Raw genomic sequence first — 14,664 nt, 5'->3', positions numbered from 1 at the left:
TGCTTTTAGTAATTTTATCAAATCAGTAATCTGACCTAAGTTCAAAACTTTCAATGGCTTCTCAAATCTCCTTTGAATGATGTAATCAAAAATCTTGTTGTTGTTCTTAGCTGCATAATAAAAAACACTCTGTCCTTTCGCATCTAGTTGACTAAAACAATCCATAGGATCTTTCTCCAGCATATGAACGAAGATATTTTTGTTGTTATCATTATCCCGTACGTTTTGATCACCCCTTCCGCAACTTGATGCGCAGTAGAAGAAAGCGTTCCAATTGTTTTCCCTTGTATTTATTTCATTCGGTTGAAAACTGTAATGTTCCATGAGACATTTTACCAAATTTAAATCACCGCAACCTACCGCAAATTGTAACAAATTTCTACCTTTTTCATCAGTGCCAGTAAGATCTATGCAGTTATCGAGAAGAAAATGATAGGACCTTAGGCAACGCCATTTAATTTTACAGTTTGGGTAAATTTTCCTAATAAAACGATTGTCTAGATTTGTTTTTGTTTTGTACAATAAATATTCGACTGCGGATGCATTATCAAGGTGCAATGCTCGTGCAATCAAGAACTCTGTTCCACTATCAATACCGATATCTTCTCTTATTTCAAACATTGTAGGAAATTTTCTCATAAGATCGTGTTGCGATGAAAATCCTCTCTTCCATTTCTCAGATTGACGTGGAGTGTCTTCGCGGCAAATGATGTTATGCCTCGTGCAATATTCGTGGAAAAGAGATTTGAACTCCTTTTCATCATTTTGCAAGTATGCAAGCAATTCCCACAACTCTCGTTCAAAATTGTCTTTTATCAATTTTAAATACTGTCGATGATCTGTGATCAAATACTGAAGAACATTAATCGAACGAAATTGTAATGCTAACTTGAAATGGCATTCATTAGTTTGTTTGAGTTTCAAATCACTTGAATTTTCAATGATTACAGAATCAATCATGACGCAAAACTCTAAAATTGGTACATCACTAAATAAGTCTTCCTCCATTTTTCCTATTATTTCTTTCAGTTTTTTAAAGAACTTCGAATCACTTTGCATTTTGTTAATGTCACGTATTGCATCCATCGATATCTTTAAATTAAGTATTTTTTCTGATCCTAAATTCTTTACTAATTTCGTGAAAAACATTTCAAACTTAGCTGTGTAAATTCTGTCTGTACAAAATTCAAAGATCAACACTTCGTAGACCGCATTGAGACGTTGTTGTTTAGAAAATCTAGATAACATTTCAGGAGTATCGATGGAAGCTCCTTTGTTTAATAATGTCAGTATCCAGTGCCAATCAGGATCGTCATTCTCGAAAGATGGAAACATTGGTTTTTCAGTGCGATATGCATAATCTAATAAAAACCATTCAAAATATGTGTCTTGTATATTCGCGTTATTTTCATCAAACCAATGCAATAAGAATTTAATAATTTGTCTACGGCTTTCAGATGAAGGAAGTAGAAATGACAATTGCAACGGAGTTCTTCCCCAATCGTCAGTTTCAGTGATGGAGTTTGGGTTTTCAGTTACAATGCTCTCGATTTTACTTTTTGAACCATCAAGAATTGCCATATGAAGTGAACTTTTCCTACAAATCATTCTGTCTAAAAATTGTCTTATTTCTACTTCACAATTGGTTTCATAAATTTCACGTTTCAGGAAGTCTTTAACACCGGTAACATTTTGATTCTTATAAAACCACAAGGCAGAAAAATATTCTGCAAATATCCGGTGATTGAAGATCGGTGTGTTGCTTACAACTCCTTCAATTAGACCCAATTTTTCTGAACCATTCTTAACATTTTCCATGTAACGGAGTGCAGTGTTTTGCGTTTCATTCGTCAATAATTCCTTTATATCATCTTCGGAAATAATTGTGTACAAAGCCAAGAGTGAGTGGGTTTCTATGACCGTTTTTAGTTTTTGTTTTGCATAATCGATTGCCATGACCGTTTTCGAACTAGCAATAGTTGAACCGGTTTTATCAATGTTTAAGATGTCAAGCTTCTTTTCAACAAAACTTTCCACCATGCTGAGAGGTTCAAAAATATTTTCACAATCTTCTATGATTTGTTTGGCAATTGTTTCTTCTTCTACATTTATATACTTTTTCACCATAGGCATCAACAGGTCCATTCCTATCGATAAAAACAGAGGGATTGAAATAAGGTCTCCCAGCATGTTAGCTAAAAAAAAAAAAACAACAACTAATGTCATTAATTTTTTTTTATCGTCTGTTGAATTGTGTTCATCAAAGTGCTTTAAAAGATATAGATACGGAAAAAACCACATATCTTTTGGGCCGAATTCCACTAAACGGTAGCATGCACAATCTTCCAAAGCAGTTTCTACTTCGTCTCTCAAACCATACGGACGACTAGAAAGGTACACCTTGCATATTCCATCAAAGGTTTTAAGCGTGGATAATAATTTAAGCACCACCGTCTTGTAATGTGGCGCGATTTCGTCAAACCCATCCATCAAAATAACGATTTGTTGACTGTTGAATTTATGTTCAAATATTCGAAGTAATATTAATTCCTCAGATGATACGGTTTTTGTTTTGTTTTTGTCCAGCTTCAAACAACCGTTCGAAAAATCAAGTGCTTCCGCAATTGCCTGAGCATTGTTGGATTTCTCATTTGAATCCATCTGAAACATGTTATCGACAAACCAAGCTAAGTAGAAAAGCTGAAAAAGAAATCTGATCGAGTTCAGTTCATCCATAGTTTCACATTCATCCCGTTTTTGCAATTGATCGAATACCATGCAATATTCGTTTAGATTAAACTTAGTAATCCACCAAGACGGACTCCTATCCTGCAGATACGTAGCTAACCAAGTCAGGTAGAATGATTTCCCAGATCCGGCTTCGTTGAAAATTACATGCACTTTACAATCAACTTTATCATCATCATCATCATCATCATCATCATCATCATCATCATCATCATCATCATCATCATAATCATCATTATCACATAAATTGGACTGTACTTGGTCCTGAGTGTTTCCGACAACGCCGGGTGGAAGTTTGTAATCATTGTGCCATTCAAAGGGGGAAATATTTTCGTAGTCCAAGTTTTTAAGATCAAAAACTGTTTCGTAACTGATTTTATCCTCAGCTACACTGTCAGCAAATAGTTTCGTAAGAGTTGTACCTTCTTTTCTAGCATCCCAAAAACTCGAACTCCAAGTTTCGCGTAATTCCTTTTTATCACATCGCTCCCATTTTCTGTGAATGAATATTTTTTTAATTTTCTCATAACTTTCCTTCAACTTATTACATTTTCTTCCTGTCCTACTGGGAAGTTGTAGGACATCTAAAACAAAATTAAGTTTATCTTCATCATAGAAAAGCTCACTGGTTGATGTTTCGGTTCCAAAGAAACGCTTGGTTTGATCGATGACTTGTTTTTTGCTTTCGTCCGTCAGATCTCGGACAAGAAGATCCCTTTCAATCTCTGTTGCTTCATCAGTTTTGCCGATAAGTATAATCTTTTTGATTGTTTTTAATGACATGTCCTCAACCCGCCCTTCTATATACTCTTTAATATTGGGCAAACTTTTGCATTCAATCACCAAAATACGTGGGCTTTCCATTGCACCAAAGGCTTCCATTATTTGTTTCTGCCTTGGTTTAAACTCTGTGTCTTTCAACAATAAAAAATCCGGTTTGGAATCGATCGAATTTATAATTTGAGGTACAACCCACGAGGGGTAATTGTACTCATCAACATCCACTTTGAATTCCACATTTTCATTATCTTCCACTTTTGAACGCATCGAAATGAGATTTTTGTATAATTTAAAATCTTTCCAGACTTCCTGTTTGCATTGAAGTCCCAAATTAAGCAATTTGTTACAATTAGAGTTTGACATGCCTTTCCATTGCGAGAACTGAGACAATAATTCAATATACTTGAACAATTCATCTATATCCTGTCTTTCTATAGGCTTCTTGCGTTTGTCTTTCATCCTCTCCAATATCCACATCCCAAGTTTGTTGAATGTTAACGTCAAAGAGAGTGGATCTTTTATGTCTTCGGGTAACACTTCGCTTTCACGAATACTGGCAACGACTTGGTCTTCCTCGTGTTTAGTATTGCATACTATCATAAATGATTTAAAAAACTTCTCGATTTGACGATCTTCTATTTGTTTTGGTAATTCGATGTGATCGTCTTCTATTTGGATTGATAATTCTTTTTTGCCACTTTTGTTTTTTTTATTTTCTTTCTTGAGACGTATGCCTTTGTTTTGAACATCTTCCCAAACCTTTAGAGTGTTAAGCAGTTTTTGATACTCTATATCAAACAACATTTTGAAATCGTTACAATCTACTTTATCGAAAGTTTTTGCATCGACTACGTAACCACCTTTGGGATTTTTATTGTCTGTGGCAATAAACTGTTCTATGACATATCGGTATTTATGGAATACAGGAATCTGAAAATCAATATCTTTCTCGAAGTAAATATGTTGGGCTAACTTTTTTGTGAGATCAGCTGAATCCGAATTGCATATTCGTTTTGGATTGTTCTCGTCCTCTCTGCGCTGAGACTCTGTTGGTTTAGCCTTTTCAAGTTTAATGCCTTTCTCTTTTATATCATCCCAAATGAGTTGTAGTTTATATTCGACTTCAAAAAGTCTTTTAAATTCCATATTTCCATTGAAAAACTCTGCATATACTTCGTAACATTCGGGGCCTTTACTTTTCTTTGTGGCAATCTTGTTTTCTATGATAGATCGGTATTTTGTTTGAACAGAATCGTTGCGAAAATCTACATTTTTTTTCGAGAAAATATGCTGTGCAATCAACTTTGCGAGGGTACCTAATTCGGAATTTTGTTTTAAGTAGTCTAATAATTTGTTTTTGGTTTCGACTTTCAAGATGTTCAAATCAATTTTATAGGCATCATTAGTGATAGACTTGAGAATAGAATCAACGATATTTGTGCCAAAAGGGTATTCTTTAACGGAAGTTTTGACATCTTCGTGTAGTTCAATGTTAGTACAAAGTACTAATGTGGGCGGCTTTTCTCTCTCAACCCACCCTTTCTCTAAATACGATTTCAGGTACTTACGAATCGCAAACGGCGCTTTTTTATCCGTCGATGTAAGGTCGTCCCATGTGATGGTGTAGTTCTTATCTTCCTTGTGCTTAGCTTGGATGAAAAGGTCTCCATCGTCGGATTTAAATACGATGTCGTCAAACAATCCACCTTCTTCATCGTCGTTGGTTATTGTGAAGTTTAACTGCTTATCTTCTCGAATCAGCGTAGCAACTCGACATACGATCGGTATAGACAGCTTTTGCTGATAGGTTGCACCAACAAGAGAGTCTATCATTCCTAGATTTCTTTGTTTTGCTGAAACGCCATCATTGGAATCTTTTGATGCTTTCTCCTTTCCTTCATGTTTTTTGCTACATTCGCTCTTATCGAGCGTTCCGCAATTGCTGACGCCATCGTTCGTTGGCGAAGCGGGGACTACGGGGTTCGGCTGGGACGGATTCATTACTTTATCCGATTTGACCCCTTCTTGCTGAGTTGGTAGATTCAAACTGCCGAGATCCGATGCTGTTGTCGAATCAGCGTCAAGTATCCATGTGAAAGGATTATTTTTGTCGAATCTTTCCTTCTCCTCACTCGTTACGTAAAATAACTTCAGCTTCTTTTGTTATTGTAGACTGTAAAGAGACGTTTAAGAAACTTAGTTTATTGTTTGCAGCACTCAATGTAATAACTCATATTGTATGGCGTGTAGAATAAACATAGCTTTTATGTTGATTAATGTATTTTTTTAAAATCACAATCTAATAAGCAACTATCTCCGAATCAAATTGATATTCAAACAAATAAAGATTCTAAAAAGTAAACAACAAAGAATTTAACACAATTTGCTTAAGCAACAAATGATACATTACACGGCTCAGATTTGAGACCGACAATCCTTCATTTCTTGATAATTAAGATGTGTTGCATTTTTCTACCAAAAATAAGAATTATCCTTCATTCATTTTTGTAACGTTCAAATTTGATAAGATGAACGATAATATCGTAAGTCAATTTTCAAAATTTCAATCAAAATTTAAGCTGATAACACTGGCAAGCAAAGCCGGTTAGCCTAACTCTACAGTTTTTTTTGGATGGTACGCGTGGCGGAAGAAGGCGTCAGGACAGGAGGGACAGTGCCAACGGCAAACCATCCCAACGAAAGCGAACCTTCCAGGATAAGGAGAAAGCTAAAGGCCAGAATAGCAAAAGACTGTAGCACATACGAGAGGCCAGGAAAATGATTGCCAATTACGGCACTAAGATTCGACCATTTGTGATGAGATTGGGAAAGCCGAATCGTAGAGCTGAAAAAGACCGCGGTCAGTTTGTATGGTGAGTGCACCGGATCGGTTGGAAGCAACCTTAATCTAGGCTGATTTGTCGATTCCTTGGAGAGGTCTAGAAACGATGAGTCCTTCGTGCTGGGTGTGATGGATACAACCACCTCGTGGAGATGTACAAGAGTGAGAATCGGTGGAGCCAGTGTTTCCACTGTGGCAAGGTCAGTCCTCTGGGATCACCAAGAATGCACCAAGTAGTGCAGTTTAACCTCCAAAATAGCAGGGCAGCTCAGGATTTGCTGATGCCTCCTACCCGCAAGGACTCGAACTCTGGGACGACCTCCATTGTAGACATTACATTCGCAAGCCCATCGATTTGTGATCAGGCTATCACCAGAGCTCCGTGCATGTTCATTGTCGTACATACCCCCGGTATTCTGAAACGCCCTGTTCGTAGGTTACATCAGAGCACTAGAGATACCATGATCAGGGCTCAAACACGGCGAAGAGCGTGTTGTCAGGTTTAGACAGAGTCCATGTATCGTAAGCGTATGCGATCCCTGGGTCTGTGAATGTCCGACATAGTCTCGGCTTCGACCGTCTTCACAGCTATCGAGAGTGGACGAGTACAAATGTAATATGGCCCCGTTGGCTACCAGCACCCCGTGGCACGAATCTCTTCCTCGATGTTGTTGTCAGTGCTGACCCTTTGGCCCAAGACAGGTGCAACATTTTGGACGACTACAGGAGTGAGTTCACCACCAATAATTCAAACACATAAAAAAGTGCATATGAAGTGCAAAGGAACTAACTCGCGACTTGACAAAATATCTACATTCAAAATGATTGAATTTGATAGTTTAGCCAATATTGCTCCTTAAGCTTACTTCAGTGATTTTCTTACGTGAGCTTCACAGAAAACATGTAGGAAGACAAACTTCCTTAAACATACTAAAATGATATTCTGACACGAATTCAACCGTCAACTTACTAATTCAATTCAACTAACGGCTAGATACGGTGCCCCCAAGCACAGAAGAAGGTCGGGAATCCCCGGATGCTATAGGAATTTTGAAGCCCAAAATCTAATTTGCATGATGATAAAATAATATAAAATAAAATAAAAAAATATGACACAAGCGACAACCTGTTTTCAAGCCACTGAGAACCGAAAACCGGTCAGCGAAAGGACAAAGTGGAACGAGTTTTTCTGTGTTCAGCTTTCGTTGCGCGAATGGACAACATTTTGATTATCTCATGTTTTCAAATAAAATTACTATAAATAGAATAATTCTTCCTGAAACGTTTCTACGTAAATCATACTGAGTATGCATTTGCTTTACTTACATTGAAATTTAAACGATGTACGATGTTCACGTTCTTTATGATAACAAGTTTTGGGGAAGTGGTATGTCCCACGATCTTCTTCTGTAGAAATATTTGCACTCAATATAGCTGCTTACGTCACTGAATCGTTAATTCATCACTAAATCACGTCAGATTCGGAAATATAGCCAATAGTACGTTGCAAATCACATAACCTAAGAAGCACCGTACTGGTCTTAGATGGCGTTGTGCCTCGATAGGCTTACCAGAGATTGACCCCTAGCATTTGGCGCACTGATACAACCGATGCTTTTTTTGCAATCACTTGTTACCTCTTCCTTGCCGTATCCACCAAAAACCGCAGTCTGATTATTGATAGGGCACTTTGAGTAGCTATAGCACTTTGTTTTAGGGGGAGTTTTGTTTTGCAAGGGTTTAAAGATTCTGGTTGATTTCGATTGCTACATGAGTACAAGGTCGTATGATTTTTTCGATATCACTTGGAAACTAATACAAAAACCGGTTTTTTTAAGTTACGAACGCCATTGGGTGTGGTCGAACATGAATTTCGCCATACTTTTCGTTTATTCTCCCTGCGCCACGATCACGCAGTAAGAAAACGATAAGGAAGCACTTTAAAACGACTTTTGCGGTAAAATATGTTCACAACCAAATAAATCCACTAAAGACACGTGGAAACAGTACAATTGCGCATTTTGCTTCCAGCGGCTCCACTTGTACCACAAACGCGCAAACGCGAAACACTTTTGCCTGTAGGTGTTTAGGCTGATGTTGAAGATTTCGCTACAATCTTTGCCATGTGGCATCGTATAATTTTAAAAGTTTCAGATATTTCACTTTTCGGTTCACTGAGCAACCGCAACGCAATGCAAACTCGAATGGAAAAAAATCACGGTTTTCTCACTTCTTCGAATAGGGTGGTTTATACTAGTGATGTGCTTAGTAAGTAAGAATGAGTGATTGAATTAAATCGGGATCGGAATTGGGCACGACCAGCTCCGATTTTGTTTCGACTGGAATTTATATGTCAAAGTGGCGATTTGTTTACTTTTTGCTCTGATGTTTGCAAAAGATTTTGTTCATTACTCTAGGATAAACAATACGCTAAATTCAAACGTGAAAATGATCAAATAACTGTAAAACACATTTTGTGGAACTTTGCGTTATTACACGAGCGGACATCATTTTTATGTCAAACGCCCTGCCAGAGCCTACTTTGATAAAAAAAATCTGGGCAAAGATGACAGATAAAATCTTCGTCTAATAAGGGCCCAAACGAGAAATTTTGGCGTTATTTTGGGGTAAAAGAATTCTCTTCAGAACTGCCCGCTCTTCTTTTCAGAATTCTTTTACCCCTTCTTTTGCAGCAGATTTCCTATGCAATCTAGGCGTAAACCGACTTCTGAAAAGAAGCGTAAAACAATTCTCTTTACACTTGCGGTACACCTCAAAAGAGAACGTGAGCTTTTGACGTGACTGTGCGTTTATAATACCTATTTCTGACTAAACGCGCAAAAAACGTATACCCATTCGTAGTAGATTATATGAGCTGAGTACGGGATATCTTTTCTTTCCCATAATAATTATTTTCATGCAGGAAAATATTTTTGTTTGTGTTATTATTATGGTTTACCGATATTAATAATAGATACATATCGTCCGGTTCGGAAGGCGATCAGGCGAAACATCCAGAAATCGTCCGACCCTTCCTCTGGTTCGTGCTGGCAAACAGCGACCAAGGATCGTAGCAGGCTCCTTCGATGTACGATGTGCAGCACCACTTTGTCATGGCCAGTGAAAACACGTAGAACGCGTTGATGTTTATTGTGAAATGTGTGAAAAGCACGGACAAATCATCATCAGGAAGAACTTTCTGCTGTGGGTTCTTACACACGTACTTACTGTCTGATGCGAGTTAACACGGCCCCGGTTAACCACCCCGAGTCGGTCGATCCAAGCGCTGCTATCGAACACTGGTCACCGATACTATGTTACACCCGGTAACAACGGCTATAAGAAAAATCTAACAACTAATGAAACAACGAATACGCTGGTAAAAACACGGTCGAATGCTTGCTAGTTGGCCAGACTTGCACCGTAAACAGTAAATAGTAAACAAACAAAGGTTTGACAGCTAGTACCTCTTTCCACTGCGCCGCCTGCCCATACACTTGGCAAGGTTCTTTTTGGTAGGCATGTATACCTTTGGTAGGAAAGTGCAGCAAGGTTCTCCTTGGGTAATCTTCAACTTAAACACTTTTTGTAGGAAAATGGAATAAAGAAATTTATTCAATTTGTTAAGTAAAAATAGTTGAAAAATTTAGAAAAAGGTAATGAGAATGTCAAACATCTTTCTGTATTTGGAGAAAAAATATTTTTCATTAGATCCATAGAAACAGGCAAATTGAATTGGTGAATTCAGCAGAATTTCAGAGAACTCAGCACATTTGACAGCAGGTGCCGACGTAACGTAAGCTGTCAGGCGAGAAAAAAAAGAAAAAAATCCGAAGCTAGTGGTGGGGTAATCGAATCTCTGCAGGAATTTGATTTGGAATTTCTTTCGATTCAAATCCGTTATGAGATTCGGATTTGCAGATCAAAGTCTCAATCTTTCATACTATGCACTTGATATTATTCTATAAAAGTAGCATGAGGAAAGGAGGGAGGGAAAAAGTGAGAAATCCATAAAATAAAGCAGACGTGACATGATTCTGTCAAATGGAATCGAATCCGTCAAAAGGGATTTGAATCTTTGGAATCGAATCTTCAATCTTCCAAAACCTTGAATCTGCCATCACTAGTTCCCCGGTACGAGAAATTGCACCACATTTGTTGTTGCCGAAAGTGTGCCAAGAAATTGTCCCATAAATTACCCTAAACCCAACCGCTGCGGCTAGGAACAGGTGCTGACATCGAAAGGGCATTGCTTTGTGCCACAAAATGCCACCGAAAAAGAAGGGAAACAAAAAGAACCAGGACTGGGACGACGACGATCAGTCCGAGCAGTCGTCTGTTGTCTTGGAACCACCGTCCAAGGGCTCGAAAAAGAAAGGCAAAGTTGACAACGTGGATTCCGACGACGAAGGTGGGGCAGCCGGTCGTGGTGGTAAGAAGGTGGCAGCCGGCGGGAAGAAAGGCAAAGCTGACGTCGGCAATTCCGACGATGAAGGTGGAGCAGGCGGTGGCGGTCGTGGTGGTAAGAAGGCGGCCGCCGGAAAGAAGGGTAAAAAAGGAAAGCGACAGGATGATGACTGGAGCGATGGTGAGGAGCCGGCGAAGGGACGAGCAGCCCGTAAGGTGGACGATTCGGACGACGAGGATAGGAAACCCGCTGCAGCGACGGTAAAACCTGCGGCCGGTAAGAAGGAACCGAAGAAAGCCGCCGCGAAAGGTAAGGGTAAGGGTAAGAAGGATGACGACTGGTCGGACAAGGAAGAAAAGGAAGTCAATCTGCTCGCCAACGTCGGATCGGACGATGACGACGAGGATGAGCTGGCAATGGTGAGCAAAAAGGCGGCCAAGAAGAAGCAACCGAAGAAGGCCGCCAAGAAACAGGTGTTCAAGCAGGAGGAATCGGAGGAAGAAAGTGAGGAAGACGAAGAGCCCGAGGAGCCCGAGAGTGAACCGGAAGAAAAGAAACCTGTCAAACAAGACGCTAAGGTGGAGAAACCGAAAGAACAACGTAAGTCTGCACAACCGGAACCGGAAGTTAAACCTCTTGCTGAAGAAGTGAAACCGACACCAAAAGAGGAAGTGGTAGCAAAGGTTGAACCGAAGGTTAAAACACCCGAACCGGAAAAAGAGGCAGTGGCGGAAGAAAACGATCCGGAGGTTGACGAAATGGCCGACAGGGTGGCCGAAGAGCTCAAGCTGGACCCGGCGGAAGATGCCTCCGGCGAAAAGGAAAAGAAAATTACAAACAAAGAGAAGAAGAAATTGAAAAAGAAGGAAGATTTCGAGAAGTTGCAGGAGGCGATGCTACGCAAGGGAGGCCAGGGCCACTCGGACTTGGACAGTAACTTTACGATGTCTCAGGCGCATAAAACGGGCAACCAGAGCAAACACATGGACCACGCGGTTGACATCAAGATCGAGAACTTTACCATCTCGGCGAAGGGTAACGATCTGTTTGTGAACGCGAACCTGCTGATCGCCAACGGGCGTCACTACGGGTTGGTCGGTCCGAACGGACACGGCAAGACGACCCTGTTGCGCCACATTGCCAACCGTGCCTTTGCCATCCCGCCGAACATCGACGTGCTGTTGTGCGAGCAGGAGGTCGTTGCGGATGAAACGTCCGCCGTGGATACGGTCCTGAAGGCGGATGTGAAACGGACGGCCTTGCTTAAGGAATGCAAGGAGCTCGAGGAACAGATCGAATCGGGCAAAATCGAACTGCAGGATAAACTGCAGGAGGTGTACAACGAACTCAAAGCGATCGGGGCCGATTCGGCGGAACCGCGGGCCCGACGTATCCTGGCCGGTTTGGGCTTTTCGCGCGCAATGCAGAACCGTGCCACGAACGCCTTCTCCGGTGGATGGCGTATGCGGGTGTCCCTCGCTCGAGCACTCTTCATCGAGCCGACGCTACTGATGCTCGATGAACCGACCAACCATCTCGATCTGAACGCCGTCATCTGGCTGGACAACTATCTGCAGGGGTGGAAAAAGACACTGCTCATCGTATCCCACGACCAGTCGTTCTTGGACAACGTGTGCAACGAAATCATTCACCTGGACAACAAGAAGCTGTACTACTACAAGGGCAACTACACCATGTTCAAGAAGATGTACGTGCAGAAGCGCCGGGAGATGATCAAGGAGTACGAGAAGCAGGAGCGGCGCATCAAGGAGCTGAAGGCGCACGGTCAGTCGAAGAAGGCGGCCGAGAAGAAGCAAAAGGACAACCTGACCCGCAAGCAGGAGAAGGGTCGCAGCAAAAACCAGAAACCGGGCGAAGAGGACGAAGGCCCGGTGGAGCTGCTGTCCAAGCCGAAGGAGTACATTGTCAAGTTTAGCTTCCCCGATCCGCCCCCGCTTCAGCCACCAATTCTTGGATTGCACAGTAAGTGGAACCTGGTATTTGTTTTTAACGGAACCTGGTATTTTTAAAAAAGTTAACTAAATTAAAAATGTAGATTTTTAATGCATTTGATGTTAAACTTAATTTGAAGATTCTTGGTTTTCATAGAATAGGGTTGCTTCTGATGAGTTGTATAATTGTCCTAAATGGATTAGGAATACGTTATAATAAACACTATAGTAACTTCAAACAGACATAAAGTATTTTAAAATTTAAAATTTGTGGGTTCTCAATATTTTGTTTAGTTTAATTTAAACCATCACCACAATAAGTAGAAAATGAATTTTCCGATTGATTCATCCGTTTACTTTTTTGTTTGGTTTTTAAACAGATTGTCACTTCAACTTCCCCAATCAGAAGCCACTGTTTATTGGGGCAGACTTCGGCATCGACCTGAACAGCCGCGTCGCCATCGTTGGACCGAACGGTGTCGGTAAATCCACCTTCCTGAAGCTTCTCGTTGGCGAGCTGGAGCCAAAGCAGGGTGAAGCGAAGCGCAACCATCGTCTGCGTATCGGCCGGTTCGATCAGCACTCCGGCGAGCACTTGACGGCGGAGGAGACGCCGGCCGAATATCTGCAGCGGTTGTTCAATCTGCCATACGAGAAGGCCCGCAAGCAGCTCGGCACGTTCGGGCTAGCGAGCCACGCGCACACCATCAGGATGAAGGATCTGTCCGGTGGGCAGAAGGCACGCGTCGCCCTCGCCGAGCTGTGCCTGAACGCGCCCGACGTGCTGATTCTCGACGAACCGACCAACAACCTCGACATCGAGTCGATCGACGCGCTGGCCGACGCGATCAACGACTACAAGGGTGGCGTGATCATCGTGTCCCACGACGAGCGACTCATCCGCGAGACGGAGTGTGCGCTGTACGTGATCGAGGACCAGACGATCAACGAGGTGGACGGCGACTTTGACGACTACCGGAAGGAGGTGCTGGACAGTTTGGGCGAGGTCATCAACAACCCGAGCATATCGGCCAACGCGGCCGTGCTGCAGTGATGACGCGGTATCGGTGTTCGCTATTTGTACGCGCTGTTATTATTACTAGTTTTAAATACAACTATCTATTTGCCAAGTTGCATCCCATTCAGCTGCCTTCCCACTTATCTATTGCCACTCGATTTTCCCTCCTTCCGATGACGTACCCGACGGTTCCACTCACTGACACTCGACACACCGCCACTGTTGGCCACTTCTTCCAGCAGAGGCCTCCGAAATGGTTGCACTTTGCAGCCGAACCGGAGCTGTTGGGACTTCTTCCTCCCGCCGAATCCACCACCCAACCGGCGTGGTTTCCACCCATCCAACCTTCGTTCCCACTCTTCATCAACGAGGATTTCTTTGCCCTCGATGATGACACCGTGCATTCGATCGATCGCCCGGAGCGCCTCCTCGCGGTTTCCATACTCGATGAACGCGTAACCCCGGGGCAGTCCGGTGACGATGTCTGACACGAGCCGTAGGTGGACAATCGTGCCGAAGGGCGAGAATTTTGTGCGTAATTGTTCCTGGAATTAAAAGATAGAAACAAAAGTTTTTCGTTAGTAAGCGACTCGTTGTCGGGTTGGCGAGGGGGGTTTACCTCCGTTACTGAGTGCGCTAGCCGGCCGATGAAGATCGTGTGCATCGGGTTCCCTTTCACTTTGCCATTGGGACGGTAAGTTGAATTTATGGCACGTACGAGAGCCCGATCGTGCGGCACTTCGTCCGTACCATCGATCGAGCCCACCTGGACTGGGTCGTACACATCAGTAACATACTTTGACCAGCGACGCTGTTTGTTCGGTGACTGACTGCGTTCGTCGGTTGATGCCATTGGAATGTGTTTAGTAGTGTTTATATCAGCATATGAACATTTTTCTGTTCTTTGTATTCACAG

General features: G+C 41.9%; 3 protein-coding genes across 5 annotated transcripts; 1 reads left to right on the top strand and 2 right to left on the bottom strand.

Annotated features, from left to right (window-relative positions):
* Positions 1-3,817: 3,817 nt before the first annotated feature.
* Positions 3,818-7,770, bottom strand: LOC131269263 (uncharacterized). The gene is made up of 3 exons (XM_058271614.1): positions 7,697-7,770; positions 3,894-5,701; positions 3,818-3,837 (listed from the first exon to the last, which is right to left on the bottom strand). Exons 2-3 carry the CDS (start codon positions 5,527-5,529, stop codon positions 3,818-3,820), a joined length of 1,656 nt encoding a protein of 551 aa, XP_058127597.1. The 5' UTR covers positions 5,530-5,701; positions 7,697-7,770.
* A 2,738-nt stretch (positions 7,771-10,508) lies between these two features.
* Positions 10,509-13,871, top strand: LOC131261363 (ATP-binding cassette sub-family F member 1). 3 transcript variants are annotated; one of them, XM_058263379.1, is made up of 3 exons: positions 10,509-10,816; positions 10,898-12,761; positions 13,111-13,871. In XM_058263379.1, exons 1-3 carry the CDS (start codon positions 10,637-10,639, stop codon positions 13,782-13,784), a joined length of 2,718 nt encoding a protein of 905 aa, XP_058119362.1. In that variant the 5' UTR covers positions 10,509-10,636; the 3' UTR covers positions 13,785-13,871. The 3 variants fall into 3 exon arrangements, with proteins under 3 accessions (XP_058119362.1, XP_058119361.1, XP_058119360.1); XM_058263378.1 differs by having other exon boundaries at positions 10,509-10,843; XM_058263377.1 differs by having other exon boundaries at positions 10,509-12,761.
* On the bottom strand, positions 13,822-14,664 carry LOC131261364 (U11/U12 small nuclear ribonucleoprotein 35 kDa protein-like). Its single transcript, XM_058263380.1, has 2 exons — positions 14,368-14,664; positions 13,822-14,293 (listed from the first exon to the last, which is right to left on the bottom strand). Exons 1-2 carry the CDS (start codon positions 14,599-14,601, stop codon positions 13,889-13,891), a joined length of 639 nt encoding a protein of 212 aa, XP_058119363.1. The 5' UTR covers positions 14,602-14,664; the 3' UTR covers positions 13,822-13,888.

The sequence above is a fragment of the Anopheles coustani genome, chromosome 3, assembly GCF_943734705.1.
Source record: "Anopheles coustani chromosome 3, idAnoCousDA_361_x.2, whole genome shotgun sequence".
In the NCBI taxonomy this organism is placed as follows: domain Eukaryota; kingdom Metazoa; phylum Arthropoda; class Insecta; order Diptera; family Culicidae; genus Anopheles; species Anopheles coustani.
This window is presented reverse-complemented; position numbering and strand designations above follow the sequence as displayed.

Coding starts and splice junctions, on each gene's coding strand:
- LOC131269263 (XM_058271614.1), bottom strand. CDS start 5,529: ATGAATCCGTCCCAGCCGAACCCCGTAGTCCCCGCTTCGCCAACGAAC. Junction 3,838..3,893: donor TCAGTTCTCGCAATGGAAAG/GCATGTCAAACT, acceptor CAATGCAAACAG/GAAGTCTGGAAAGATTTTAA.
- LOC131261363 (XM_058263377.1), top strand. CDS start 10,637: ATGCCACCGAAAAAGAAGGGAAACAAAAAGAACCAGGACTGGGACGAC. Junction 12,762..13,110: donor ACCAATTCTTGGATTGCACA/GTAAGTGGAACC, acceptor GTTTTTAAACAG/ATTGTCACTTCAACTTCCCC.
- LOC131261364 (XM_058263380.1), bottom strand. CDS start 14,601: ATGGCATCAACCGACGAACGCAGTCAGTCACCGAACAAACAGCGTCGC. Junction 14,294..14,367: donor TAGCGCACTCAGTAACGGAG/GTAAACCCCCCT, acceptor TTTTAATTCCAG/GAACAATTACGCACAAAATT.